The following is a 14,360-nucleotide window of genomic DNA, read 5'->3' as shown; positions in this document are numbered from 1 at the left end:
TTTCCTTCTTCTTCGGTTCCCCTAAATCAGCTAGGCCTCACTCTTTCTTCACTGCAGCATACACCAACCATCACAAGACCTGATCCAATAGCAGTGAGCCGATAAGAAGAAATCATAGCAAGTGAAGCCTACCCAGGTGATTTCTGACAAACCGTCGTCAAGCTCCGCAATATGTCCCAATCCCAATCTAACCCCTTGACCCGCCGAACCCCCTTATCCAACCCCTCCCCTGCCCCGATCTCAGTCCCGACCTCTCATCCCGTACATGCCCAGGGCCAGATACCTAGGGCTTACCAAGAATCAGAAGCAGATAAGAAGCTCCGCACCCATTCAGAAGGTCCGAGCGGACCGCCGAACGCTGCTTTCGGTGGGAAACGTAGATCTGCTAGTGGTTCAGCTGGCAAATTGGGGAAGAGGGAATATGCGATTCTGGGTGTGATACTTGTTATTGGATGGTGGGTTAGGATGTATAGGCTTGGAAGGCCGGACAGTGTCGTGTGAGTCCGCCCTTCTCGCTTCACTTCATTCTGGATTTGTGATCTCAGTGGATCGTTTTTCATTTGCGACAGGCGATAAAGCGGTTCACGTAGCATTTATCTGCGCTGACATGTCATGATCTTGATTTCATTTGATGTTATTCGATCCGATTACACAGCTTCGACGAAGTACATTTTGGTGGATTCGCTACCAAATACCTAAAACGACGATTCTTCATGGATGTGCATCCTCCTTTGGCGAAATTGCTCATCACCCTCAGTGCGTGGGTCGGTGGATTCGATGGGAATTTCGATTTCAAGGATATCGGAAAGTGAGCCTGTATTCCCCTTGCTGACCTCCACAGCTAAATTGCTCAAACTTGGACTTTGCAGAGACTACATCGAGCCAGGTGTACCTTATATCACTATGCGATTCTTCCCCGCTATCCTCGGTCTCGCCCTCATTCCCCTCACATTCCTGACTATCATCGCCCTCCGTCTCTCCCTCGCTACAGCGATCCTCGGGTCTTTGCTCGTCGCTTTCGAGAACGCCTTGATCACTCAATCGCGGCTGATCCTGCTCGACTCATTCTTGGTATTCTTCACCGCCTTGACGACCCTGTTCTGGGTCAGATTCAGCAATCACGACTCGGAAGGACGGGCATTCACCCCTGCTTGGTGGTTGAACCTGACTCTGACCGGTCTCGCTCTGGGGGCAGTGGTCTCTTGTAAATGGGTGGGATTGTTTACTATCGCCATGGTCGGTGTGGGTACGATCAGACAATTATGGTTGTTATTGGGAAATCTGAAAGTGACTCCCCGACAATGGATCAAGCATTTTAGCGCGAGGGCATTATGTTTGATCATTGTTCCCTTGACGTTCTATATGTTGATGTTCAGGATACATTTCTGGATATTGAATGAGAGTGGGGATGGAGATGGGTTTATGAGTTCCGAGTTCCAGCATACGCTCCAAGGACACGGAATGGAGGATACCTACGCGGGTGAGTGCTCCCGTCTGCACCCTCCCGTCTGCACCGAATTCCACCTCTCGAGCGGATCCGTGTGAAAGTCGAAAAGCTGATCACGAATGTTGTAATTTCGCATCGCATAGACGTCTCGCTCGGCTCGAAAGTAGCTATTCGACACGTTAATACCCAAGGAGGATATTTGCATTCCCACAACCACGCTTATCCCGGCGGTTCAAAGCGTAAGTTCACTCGTACTACCGCAAAATGATGTTGCTGACACCTTTGCGTAATCTGGGTAGAGCAACAAATCACCCTTTACCCCCATCGAGATGATAACAACGTCTGGCGAATCGTCAACGCCTCTTCCACGGACGGCCCGGCCTCATATCCCTGGGACGAGCTGCCCACCGAATGGGTTCTAACGGGAACCAAGATCCGATTAGAGCATGTCATTACCGAGAAGAGACTACATTCGCATGATGTCAGACCACCTGTATCGGAGGTTGATTTCCAAAATGAGGTGTCAGGTTATGGTTTCCCAGGGTGAGTATTCCAGCATCCTCTCTTGTTTTCCCTCATCGAGTGACAATGGACTGCTATCAAATACGACCGGTACTGACCCTCATTGCTTCGTTTTGCAGATTCGCCGGAGACGCCAATGACGATTTTGTAGTCGAGATTGCCCATCGAACAAGGGGGAAGAGAGATAGATCAGCTCGACACAGGTTGAAGGCCCTCCGAAGTCAATTTAGGCTTAGACACGCTTTGACTGGATGTTATCTGTTCTCACATAAGGTCAAGCTGCCTGACTGGGGTTTTGAGCAACAAGAGGTAATTTTCTTGGTTGACACAGTATGAATTTGATCTCAAAGGACAACGCTCACCAGATTTGCCCCAGGTGACATGCAACAAGAACCCGACTTGGGAGAACTCGCTGTGGTACATCGAGACGAATGAACATGCTCAACGTGAGTCGCATATACAGCTATGACAATTGGAAATTTTGGACCAGCTGATATGGTCTCATACACTAGTACCCTTCGACGCCGACAAGATCAACTACGAGAGACCCTCATTCTTCGACAAATTCACAGAACTCAACGCTGTCATGTGGAGAACCAATGCTGGATTGACAGATAGACACGCTTATGATTCAAGACCGCAATCGTGGCCTGTTCTTAGACGAGGTATCGTAAGTATAATCTCAGCTAGCTTGGCCTTGGTGGTCGGGTAATTAGCTGATCTATGCAAGTAGAATTTCTGGGTGCAAAATCATCGACAGGTCTACCTCATTGGTAATCCGGTTATCTGGTGGTCTAGTACACTCGCCATCGTGGCGTACTTGGGTATAAGAGGATTGATGGTGTTGCGGGCAAAGAGGGGATTCAGAGATCTGCATCAGCGTGGGTTCAGCATATCGCGACCAATAATCCTGAATCTCAGCTAATCGATGGAATATGACACACAGCCAAGATCGCATTCTATGACGAAGTGTGCTCCTACTTGGTCATCTCATGGGCATTGCACTACCTTCCCTTCTTCCTCATGCAAAGACAACTTTTCTTGCATCATTACCTCCCAGCACTCTTCTTCGCTATCCTGTTGTTCTGTACGGTCTTCGACTATATCACTTCAGCGATCCGACCTAGAACCCGTCTGCAAGTAGCTGCTGTCATCTTGATATTGGCTATATGGAGCTGGAACCACTGGAGTCCTTTGGCTTATGCTGGACCATGGACTAAAGGAAAGTGCGAGAAGGGTAAATGGTTGAAGACGTGGGATTTCAGCTGGTCAGTATATGCTTGGCATTGTCATCTATTCGTTGCGTTTTACGGACCGATAGCTGATCGAGTGAATTATAGTAATGACTTCCACGAAGATCTGGGAATGTACAAAGCCGTTCCAGCCGTCTCTAGCGCTAAGATCGAAAACATCACGCCTGATAGCGGAGTCACCACTACTCTCGTCGTAAGTTCAGCTGGCAAAAGCCTTCTCTTTGGTGAGAACCATTCAGCTGATCAGTCTGCGTGGATATAGGAAGAAGCCCCTGAACCAATTCAAAACGTATTCGAAGCTGTCGAACCTCCTATTGAAGAAAAGACAGTCGCTCCTGTTGGACCGCAAAACGAAGTCCAGATGCAAGAATCCACAATCGAGATTCCCTTAGATGGCGAAGCTTCTCCGGCGGCCAAGGCGGAAGACACGAGAGCACCGGTTGGAAACGATGCGGGAGCGCCGGCGGTCACGGATAAAGAGGCGGACGAAGGTGGTTGGCATGGGGGTGCCGATGAGGATATGAAGCATGACGAAGACGATAATCAAGTCCGAGTAGAGGAAGGAAAAGCCCCGATTGGAGTAGGAAAGGAGACGGAGGTGGAAGTGCCTGAGATGGAGCTTGATAAAGAGAAGGAGAGGTTGGTGGATGAGCTGTTGAAGAAGGATGGGGAGTAGTTCCGTGGTCTGAGTGGAATGCTACTGCAAGATGGAGGATAAGATTATGCATATACATATATGGACGATATGGTCGATCACGCCGCTGGCCTCGCCTTCATAGCCTAGCTGTCTCTCCTTCTTATTCAGACCGATGCATTACAGTATTGAGATTGGACGATGCGTATGAGCTCAGAGGATCAGCACTAATATGGTCGACTACGGCTCTGGAACATGGGATGAATCTCCTATGATTCCTGTCCGTTCGCCTGGCTTCCCGATGGACCTGGCTCAGCGTCATAGCGATCTGGCCACTGCCCAACGAGCGGCGAGGTCATCCTCTCAAATTGCATCGAAGCAGCAATACTCGCCGTCACAGCTTTCAGTTCGTCAACCCTTCGACGGGCATTCTGATCCAGATACCCAAAATTGAGCTGCTGATTAACGAGAATGGTACGCATCTCCGCGTTCATCTTAGCCAAGCTGTCGACATATTGAGAGATGTCCGATGACTGTTGACTTGAGAAGGCAGCGAGACCAAGGACGTTGTCGAAGTCACTGAGCTGAGCTATGTAGGCCATCTTGTCTTGTAGTTCAGACATGATACTTCTGATCTCGTCGTTACTTGCGTTGCCCTGGTCGAAAAGCGTATCCCCGTCTGCGCCTGAGCCATTCGCACTTGGAGCTCGAGCCTGTTGACGAGGCGGTGCATCCGTCATGTTGGTGCCTTCTCCGATTGATGACACGATGGGGTCCTGTGACATTCCAGCTTGTGCGCCGTTTCCGGCGTCCGAAGGGGAGTGCTCGGCCAAAACGGTATCGTCGAGGGGTTCAGTTTCGCTTCCAAGAGTGGCCGTACTAGCTCTTCGACTGCGCAAGACAGGTCCTCGAACAGGAAGTATATCAGCTCGCGAAGATCGCTCTTCCGACGCATCAGGGACAGCTTCGACAAAAGGTTGCAAAGAACGGATGTCGCGCTCAGTGGCGGACTGCACGGAGGCGGGTTCGTGGCGTTTCATTACCATAGTGAGCGGATTTGAGTTGTTGCGATACAGTGCAGAAAAAGGTTGACTTGATTGAAAATGTTAGGGCCGAGCTGGAAGCTTCGATACTGAAGTACTGGAAGTAAGGTAGGATGTGAAGAAGTGAAAGATGAAAAGATGAAGCGAGATAGTACAGGAAATGATCGCATTTGTAGATTTCCTGTCAAGGCACATTCGCCACCGCGATGCATCGCAGCGTAAGCGAGTCATGCAGCAATACACAAGCCTTCTCTGCCACTGAAAGGATGACTGATGACGCATGTATTTTGGCCAAGGCAGACATCGATTTGATGATTCATAACAAGAAAAGAAAGCCTATACCCAGGCTGAGCCGGGATGGCTCGTCAGTGAAGACAAAGGATTCGCTCCACATTACTAGGTTCTCAAACGAGTCATACACAGATCGCTTCTGCATGATCCGCCCGTATGAAAGCAAGCCCAGAATATTCAGTCGATGCTGCGCGACTTTCGAAGTCTCTAGAAGAGGCTGGGACCGAATCCGTCTTTGCAGAGAAGAGCGAAGTATTATCAAGGAGCACGGTCGACAAGTGCAGCGAATTGCACAGATCGGAACTCAATTTGACCCTGTCAGAGGTGGCAAAACCTGACGCCCTGCCTCTTGGTGTACTTTCCTGCAAGCAGAATGGAAGAAGCCATATTGACATGTGGTTGCACGAGCTACTATATACACATACGCACTACGTCCGCCTACTGTCAATAAAAACCTGCACTGCCTGCCCACTTCCTTGATTCCGTTTCTGTCTTGGTTTTTTTTTTTTAGTTTGTTTTTGATTTTCCATCTTTTTTCGCTTTTATCTGTTCCGTCTCTCTCTCAATATTCGTCTTCAATTATTTATGTATGAACAGTCGGAATCAGAACGAGGTAGATCTATGTATGACGATTGTGGTTGAGTACGCCCGAAGCCACTTGACGAAGTCGACCGCTTGGATCAGGCAACTTACCGACTCCAGAGACTATCAGCCAGCGGGCCGCTGAGATCACCGTTGATTTGGGCTGATTCGCCTCCTGCTTCGTTCTCCTCATACAATCTTTCATCGCCCGGCTGCACGTTGAAACCGCCGTTCAATTGAAAGGCTCCGCCACGAGCTTTGTTTTTTACGTATTTCGCCTGTCCCATCTGCTTCGTCTCATCGTCTGATGTCGATCCAGCGCTTCCCCCCTCTGCATCATCTGGATGATCGGACATGTCGGGAATGCCCTCAATGTTAGCCAGCTGACCAATGTCACCAATCATGTCAGCGGTATCGAGTGAAGCGTCGGGAATGTTGAACGATACGTCGGGCATTCTCGGCATTCTCGGCATCCTGAAGTCCCGAGATGTGAAGGTAGGCGGGTTGACTTGAATCTCCGCTCCACCGATATTGACGATGTATGCGCCAGGATTAGTGGAATCAGCCGATCCTCGTCCAGTCCTGTCAGTCGATCCGTTTCCAGTCCGTGTAGTTCCGTAAGGCCTTCTTCGTCGCTCGGTTATAGCAGGCTCGTCCATTGACATGTCTGATCCTGCGTCAGAAGGAGCAGCTTGGGAAGCTCTTCGCAGCTCGCCATGCATTCTCAGCATCTCTTGGATGATGGCATTTTGTTTTTGGTCGCCGAACGCTCCCAGGTTGAGCTGAGTAGCGTTGCCTTGGCTCGTGGGATCGATATGAAAGTGTCTGCCTGTCTCCGGTGTTGCCAATTCAGAGGTCGTCTGATTGTACTGAATCCCCGTATTATCGCTCTGCCTCGTATTTCTAAATTCCGTCTGAACAAAAAGTGATCCTCCATCAGTGGAGGGGTTTGAGTCTGAGCTCTGGTCAAGAGACGGTGAGAGTGTATCCCCGCTGAGAACGGATGCCGCATCATCAGGTTGGAGCGTTACGGAAGATCGTCTGCTACTTGCAGCGCTTGAGAGAACGACTGTATCGTCGTCGTCTGATCCAACGAAGACAAACGAATCCTCCTCGCCATCTGCTCTAGATACCCTTCTGGCGTCCTCACCGGTCTCTACATAGTGATCCTCCTCTTCTTCGGTGCGGCAAGTGGCAGGTCTGCCATTTGAGCTACTACTGGATCTGGTCATTGTCGGTTGATGCCTAGTCTGACGGTCTACGATGATAGTGTATGAGAAGACCTATCGAGAAAGATTGTTAGAATACCGTTTAAGGTGATTGTGAGCTGGACTGGATTCAAGAATGATGGGCGGCAAGCTCGCTTATATATGATTACTTTTTCAAGGCTTTCAGGCTCATCAAACAGATGCGACCTATTTGCTGCCTGAAAACGTCTGAAGATCCTTTGACCTAGGAAGGCGAGAGCAAGAACAGTATGGCTTGCCTCTTCCTCTGTTCGATTGTGACATAAGACCTCGTTGTTCATATGTGATAGGGGGATCTTTCCAGCTCCTTTCTCTCGGCTCCACCACCCGATCGTCTTGAATCGTCCTTCTGATGATAGATTCAAATCTGCTCCGGTCATCTCCTCGGCCTGTGGAGCAGATGGCAAAGGAGCTTAATAGACGAGCTCGATTCTTCTGTGTGGAGCGCTTCTCGAAGTCATAGAATGCTTCGTCATGTTTCGCCCGACACTCGCCCAGCTTTCCCCCTCAAGCATGGATAAAGGGTATTATGGAGAGACCGCTGGGGAGGATTACGCCTTCATGTAGCTGTCTCCTCACTTGTCAGTGCATTCTGCTGAGAGGAGGCCATCATACATTGTACATTGCGTGCTCGCATCATACACTGCGGAGCATCAATAGTCCCAAGGCCAAGCATACTTCTAAGACGATCGATATAGTGACGGCACTACCGACTCTCCGACTTGCCCCATTCTTGCACTTCTTAGTCTTCCTCTTCTGTCGCTTCTGAGTAGCTGAGGCTGTGCGTGCTGTCGTTTGAGTACCAAGACCGGCAATGCCGTTCGAGGCGGTAGCAGTTGTCATTCCCCGACTCTAGGTAATCGTGTTCGAGTCTCCACCAGTCAATATCTCCTCTTCCTCGACGGCATGGGTTGTAGCTGGAGCCACTGTTGCGCCAGCATCGATACTACCGCCAGCTGTAGGTCTGGCAATATCGTCACCGTCATCTGCTGGAGGACGGACGGTCGCCGGGCGGAGAGCTGTAGCGTGATGTGGTAGAGTGGCTCTGTCGAATAAGAAGTACTCGGATACGTCATCCCTCCTACATAAATAGGCAACACGTTCCATTAACAGCCTCTTCCCAAATGCCACGCAGGATTGTAGACTCAAGCTGATATTGTATTATTCGTAAATGTATTCTGACCAATGGGAAGATTGCTGTACGATTGACCCAAAGCATCTACAGCAGATGGTGTAGATGTGGACCAAGCTTTATCACATATGTTCGACCAGTATATGAGCTGAGACGAGGTTCTCGCTCCCGGTTTTCCTGCTCTGATGCAGTCTGTACAGATTAGACAATCCATTATCAGCGCGAGCATATGCAACCAGCCGTCCCAGCCGTCCGGATACAGGCTGAACCCACTCATGCAAATCACTAAATCCTTCCCTAAAGCTTCATATCCGTTTGACGTTATTCCATCCGTACACTGCAGCTCTATCAAGCTGGATCCCGTTTGACCGAATTGCTCTATCAGGAGTTGAATATTGATTTCAGCTCCGTCCGATACTCCGCAACGCATAAGAGTGGAAGAGAAGGTGAACATGACGAACCATCTGCATTGGTGGGATAAGTCTTACAGATAAATTCGCAATTACATTTGTTTAAGGATGAACAAGACACTTGCGGCTGGTTGATCTTTTGCGCAATCGCTTGGAAGGCTGCGAATCCTGGTAGTAACAATATCAGGACGAGCATGATATATCGACAATGATGGGCGGAATTGTAGCTTGGAGTCCATGATGGGAAAAATGGATATCACCCAGCTTATATGTTGTAGTCGCTCAGCGAACGTCGACGGGCGGATGTCAATGAAAGATTTTCGGTTGAGCACTTTTGATTGATGTGCATTGTACAGGGGGCAATGACCCAAAGGCGTGTTTGTGATTCACCATCGATCCGCAACACACCGTTTAAACGAGATAAGAGAATCGAATTGCCCCTGATACACATGCACGACGCACATGCCGCATTTCCGAGCCGAACAAGACAGATCACAGGACTCTGATTGAGAACAGTGCCTACCAGGAACCCCTGCCAAGACACAGAGATGGATCTGGATCCAGCGGTGAGCCGGTCTAACAGTCCCTATTTTGTAGCAGTCAAGTCAAAGGTTTCCAAACCGCTCGTGGATTAGCCGTCAGCGAAACAGACGTCCGTTTCAGGGAGTCGAACTTAATGCTGTACAGCACCGGATCGTCACGCTTGACTCGCTGTATTCACGCCTCAAGCATCGTGAAGTGAACATGATAAGCCCATGCACCAGGAGCATTGGCTTCGCAAATACATTATACCTTCGAGACATCCTCACATACTGATACAAAATAACCCGGTAAACTCCGTGAGATAGATACTTTCAGATATTATACAAATCGAATTTCCGCTCTATGCTCCCAAAGTCTCTTCGAAGAAATCTATACTTGCTAAACCGTCCATCGAAGATTGCAGATTTGAGGCTTCCCTGACTGCTGACTTGGCGGCTTGGAGTAATTGGACAGGGCCGCAGACTAGACGGCGAAGACGTCTCTTGTCAGCAAAGGCATAGTCCTCGGTCACTTGCCTTGATGATATGTTATTGGTGGAAGACTCACCAGAAACATTCATCGGTCCTACCGAATTCTCAGCATCTTCCTTAACAATCCCTTCCAACTTGGCTCTTCCTCTCCTCCAACGTACCCTCTGAGCAGTCTCCAACGTCAATCCGTACCTCGCTAAAACAGTCTGTCGTTTCGGTAGGGAAAGCATCTCATCCCGCGATTCGGTCATTGGGGTATTCGGTACACACGTTCTACATCCATCGTCCCATCCTCTATCTTGGTCTCTTAGTGCTAAGATCCGCGGAGCGACCTCGTGAAGAGTCTCGTTAAAATCGAGTTCAGGTGGCCACGGCTCATCGGACGAATGGGATTTGGTCACGTAGATATCTATCTGAGTGTCAATGTTCTCTGGAGCGTCGTGGACACCTTCATTGAGGAGAGGTGCGATCCATTCGATATCTTCAGCATGCCGTATATGCCATACCAGGTGTACTTTCCGCACTGCCGAATTACCTTTCCTGGCGTTCTGGAGGATTTGCAGGAAATGACCGCATACGAATGTGACGCCTGTGCCTCCGGCTAGAAGGAGGACGGTAGAATAGGAGTCAAGTGAGTGGGCATAGCCGTATGGACCTTCAATATAGAGGGGGATGTCGGTGTTCAAGTCGGAAGCGAGTGCTGTGCGGAGACGCTTTGTGAAGCCTGACAATCTTCAACAGTCAGCATGCAGCACGTACACTGTGATCAGGCCTAATTGACTCACCCGTATGTACGCGAACTAGGAAGTAAGCTTCATTCGCCGATTCGGTAGGTATATTGGCGATAGAGAAGGGATGGGATTCATGGGGCATGCCCGAGATCGAAGGTGCGGAGATGAAGCTGATGGTTCCGTATCAACTGTCAGTCGAGGTTGGATTCACGCAGGAAGTAACGGTGCTCACGCATGTTGACCAGCTTTCCAATGGAAGTTCTCCCGCCGTATGGTGATCCGCATCACATCGTGATCTAGCAATTCGATCCTGCAATCTCCGCTCGAACTCCAGTTTCTGGGATTATGGAAATTGTTCTGGTATATCACTTGTGCGAAACGCAACAGTCGATCGAAAACCCATATCACCATGGCGGGCTGCGAGCACACAGATCGGGTCAGTCAAGGCTTACAGAGTAGGAGGGCCATGAGAGACTCACGATGACCCATTGACCGAGCCATCTCCAATGGAACCAAGCTCCGACAAGGTACATACTGCGGTACAAAGTCAGGTCAGCTACGACGCTTTGTACGATGGCGATGAAGTGGCTCACATAGTGAAGATGATGTGAGAAGCCAAGAAGAACTCGTATGCCATCCGCCGGACGAATCTGAAACTTGTCACCCATAGCATTGTGAATCCAAACAATGCGGCGATACCCTGGAATCCGTGTCAGCCTGGGCGATACTAGTAGGGACCAGGAGTGAGATGACGTACACACAAGAGATACTGCCTGAAGTCCCGCGCAGCCCATACTCTCGGTGTCCACAGGATCGCATGACCCCAACTAGTCAAGAGGCATACCCTCGAACTCGCTCGATGCAGGTAGTTCAGCTTCTGGTAGGTGATTCCGGTAAGCGAGGAGATGGGGTTGTTTTTGCTGACTAGAAGTAAGATGATCGGAAGTTGCGAGAAGGACTGAGACAATGACAAGCATTTAGTAAGGAAACTCAGGTTCGGAATCATGAAGAAAGGCTTACCATGATACCGAAACGATTTGCAATGTTATCGTTTCGTAAAGGAAACCAAGCTGTTATAAGGAAGTCAGCCTAGATGATCGTTGGGGTATGATTTTCCAAGGCTTGATCCACTCACAATCAGTCAGATGCAAACACAAATACAAATACACCGCGCAATACAAAATCGTGAAAGCCGCATCCATGAAAGTCTCCGGACCGTATAACCACCAAGGGAATTGTCTTAGATACATCGTATTCCGAAAAGAAGCCGATAACCCAGTCGCTATCCTCCTTATCTTGTTCGGTTTGTCGTCAGACCTCATATCGACTCTTGAAGTCGAGGAAATCGGTTGACCTGCTTCCGTACTAGGAGTATCTACTGTGTCATTATCGTTGTCATCGTTGTTGTTGATATTATCTGATATCGGCTTATAATAGCTATTCTCATCTAGCTTTTTCACATATTTCCTCCTTCGATGCCCATGCTTGATCTCTCGATATACATGACAAGAGACCATCAGACCGAAAACACCTATGATCCAGTACCAACTGTACGGCATGACGTATGCTTTGTACATGATCGGTCCATCGTGCTGCCCATGACCATGTCCGCCTTTGTGAGCGGTGACAGTGAGATTGCTAGGACCATTGCCATGCTCGAAATCACTAGACGTAGGCAGAGGGGTCGGTATTGACGAGGGGTCGGTCACGATGGGAGTGGGCGGGAAGGAGGGTAAACCATTCATTATCGTGACATGATCGGGGAAGGTGGGCATGGTGAAGGGTTGTTGGGGTTGAGGCGGTTGTTCTGTCATCGCGAATAGTGTTGACACAGTTTAGCTTTATTTCTCTTAGTTCTGGGCTGCGAGATTTCCATGTCTTCAACGAGACGAAGCAAGTGATTGAGGAGGGCTCATATGTGCACAAGGGCGATCAACGGTGCAAAGAGGTATGATGAAGCTTTGTAACGATGAGATATATTTGAAGTATCGCCATCCGATATCAGATAAAGAATGAAGCCAGGTAGGTGACTGTACTGACCTCGTGATACACCATAATTCAACATACCATCCTCTTGTACTCCTTCCTCCTCGTCTGATCCCTTGGCTCTTGGTAATCAAAGCGTAAGCGTAGTCCAAGTCTAGCGCTATGTGAAAATACTACTCTGCTAAATCTGATAAGTTGACTGTGCGTGATTTGACCTGATTATCGACCGAGAATTCCGAAAGGCGCCGTATCTGAGGGTATGATTGTGTTGTTAATGTAATCTGATAAGCCAAAGGGACACCGTCACAGACTGAATAGAGGACAAATAGAATAAGCAGCGTGGTCTGAATACTATTGCAATTTGATTCAATGTGAAATGGGACATGCGGACAAACAGTTTCGGCCGGTTATCTGATAAAGCTGTATGGTGAGAGGCCTAGAGTTGTCTTTGTTTTCATCCTATTTTTCGATTCCTCCTATGACCCAATTCAGGGTAAGTTCGACCATCTGCACAATTCCCACAAAAAGGCGTCCAATCGGTATTCAGCTACAGTAGGACTCGCTTAAGCGCCAGTTGCGGATACAAGCAGGCAGCTGGACTGTGCAAAGTTATCTTGGCGCAGCATTGCCTATGGGCATATGGTCGTAAGTCCATCTCGCAGTGACTGACGTGAGCAAACGAACTGATCACGTCTAGGTAGTGCTACTGTCCAGCTGACAGGAAGGGCTATCTCAGCTTCGCGAATCCGCTTCGACCGAAAGCAATTCTCGCCAGACTTTTCTGCTTTCGTAAGGAACACCCGAATGATTTTGAAACCCGATCAACTCATTCGACTATTCTCTCGGACCTATCGTATTGTTGAAGACTGCATGCTGCTATGCCACCCACGACCGATTTCTCCTCGGCGGAATATTGGTCCAAGCGCTTCGAATCTGAAGAATCTTTCGAATGGCTTATATCAGATAAAGACCTGCTACCATTCGTGAATGACAATCTACCCGTCTCATTCGTCCAGCCCGAAGGAAATGTTAATCATGACCTGTCCGAAAGGGTGTTCAATGTGCTGCATTTCGGATCAGGTTCCTCGTCTCTCGGTAAATCTCTACAACGTCATTTGAATCGTCATTGTTACAACACGCACAAGAAGAAGAGAATACAAATATACGATTCAGATTACGTCCAAACACCTTATACATCCTTTCCGACCCCCTCTAATCCCAATCCCATTCCCAATCCCAGTCCCAGTCCAACGCAAGAGCAAGACATAGGTGAAGACGAAGATGTGGTTCCATTCTTACTTATCGACGTCCTCTCTCTCGACTCACTACAAACCACCTCATCGCAAAATGGGGTATCGCGATGGGACTTGATCATCGATAAATCCACTTGTGACGCTATATCATGTTCCCCCTCTTTACCTCCCGACACGATCAAGATCAATGGCGAGGCGGGATCAATCGGGGGGAGTCCGTCTGATGCGGTGGAAAGATTGTTATTCAATTTATCAAGAGTCACCGAGAATGGTGCGAGGTGGATATCGATTTCGTATTCCTCGAATCGGTTCTCCCTTCCCGACACAAAATCAGAATCAACATCAAATTCAGCTTCCGATCCAAATCAAAAGTCAGACTCGCCTGGAAAGCAGAGTATTCCGGAGAAATACGGCTGGAAATTGGTCGATAAGAGGATGATTTCCACCACCTACATTCCCGGCGGGAAACGGGTCAAAGATCCGAAGACCGGTGAAGAGAGGATCGTACATGAGCCTGAGACTGGGGTATGGATGTACGTCTTGGAGCGAATATAACATGTTGCCCCATATCTGTATACTAGGAATCAAGAGTCATTTCAGGATGTCTAGAAAGTCGTTCGGTCAGTCGGTCTGTCATGAGGGAATGAGCCATAAGGAACGAGTAAAGGGGAATGAGGAATGAATATACCCAGCAAAAAGCATACCATGATCATCTCATACCCATGCATATGATTCACGTTACAGAATACACGACATAAATAATGCTCTCAATGATCAAGACTGCCAGTGAGATGTAAACGAATCTCGTAAAACGTA

General features: G+C 48.8%; 6 protein-coding genes across 6 annotated transcripts; 2 read left to right on the top strand and 4 right to left on the bottom strand.

Moving 5' to 3' along the window:
• Positions 1–171: 171 nt before the first annotated feature.
• Positions 172–3,898, top strand: I303_104909 (uncharacterized protein; the record flags this gene model as incomplete). The annotated part of the gene is made up of 12 exons (XM_018408937.1): positions 172–497; positions 656–808; positions 870–1,480; positions 1,591–1,686; positions 1,747–1,990; positions 2,089–2,278; positions 2,346–2,415; positions 2,482–2,639; positions 2,703–2,850; positions 2,916–3,237; positions 3,310–3,415; positions 3,485–3,898. 12 exons carry the CDS (start codon positions 172–174, stop codon positions 3,896–3,898), a joined length of 2,838 nt encoding a protein of 945 aa, XP_018262628.1.
• Positions 3,899–4,125: 227 nt separating this feature from the next.
• On the bottom strand, positions 4,126–4,902 carry I303_104908 (uncharacterized protein; the record flags this gene model as incomplete). The annotated part of the gene is made up of 1 exon (XM_018408938.1): positions 4,126–4,902. The coding sequence occupies one exon, from the start codon at positions 4,900–4,902 to the stop codon at positions 4,126–4,128; it is 777 nt and encodes a 258-aa protein (XP_018262629.1).
• Positions 4,903–5,879: 977 nt separating this feature from the next.
• On the bottom strand, positions 5,880–7,004 carry I303_104907 (uncharacterized protein; the record flags this gene model as incomplete). Its single annotated transcript, XM_018408939.1, has 1 exon — positions 5,880–7,004. The coding sequence occupies one exon, from the start codon at positions 7,002–7,004 to the stop codon at positions 5,880–5,882; it is 1,125 nt and encodes a 374-aa protein (XP_018262630.1).
• Positions 7,005–7,871: 867 nt separating this feature from the next.
• I303_104906 (uncharacterized protein) lies at positions 7,872–8,757 on the bottom strand (the record flags this gene model as incomplete). Its single annotated transcript, XM_018408940.1, has 4 exons — positions 7,872–8,100; positions 8,223–8,343; positions 8,425–8,529; positions 8,613–8,757. The coding sequence occupies 4 exons, from the start codon at positions 8,755–8,757 to the stop codon at positions 7,872–7,874; spliced, it is 600 nt and encodes a 199-aa protein (XP_018262631.1).
• Positions 8,758–9,444: 687 nt separating this feature from the next.
• On the bottom strand, positions 9,445–12,119 carry I303_104905 (uncharacterized protein; the record flags this gene model as incomplete). Its single annotated transcript, XM_018408941.1, has 9 exons — positions 9,445–9,566; positions 9,651–10,298; positions 10,360–10,475; positions 10,538–10,722; positions 10,785–10,839; positions 10,899–11,005; positions 11,063–11,263; positions 11,326–11,375; positions 11,441–12,119. 9 exons carry the CDS (start codon positions 12,117–12,119, stop codon positions 9,445–9,447), a joined length of 2,163 nt encoding a protein of 720 aa, XP_018262632.1.
• A 1,050-nt stretch (positions 12,120–13,169) lies between these two features.
• I303_104904 (uncharacterized protein) lies at positions 13,170–14,099 on the top strand (the record flags this gene model as incomplete). Its single annotated transcript, XM_018408942.1, has 1 exon — positions 13,170–14,099. The coding sequence occupies one exon, from the start codon at positions 13,170–13,172 to the stop codon at positions 14,097–14,099; it is 930 nt and encodes a 309-aa protein (XP_018262633.1).
• Positions 14,100–14,360: the final 261 nt, after the last annotated feature.

The sequence above is a fragment of the Kwoniella dejecticola genome, chromosome 6 (genome assembly GCF_000512565.2).
Source record: "Kwoniella dejecticola CBS 10117 chromosome 6, complete sequence".
Taxonomy (NCBI): Eukaryota; Fungi; Basidiomycota; class Tremellomycetes; order Tremellales; family Cryptococcaceae; genus Kwoniella; species Kwoniella dejecticola.
This window is presented reverse-complemented; position numbering and strand designations above follow the sequence as displayed.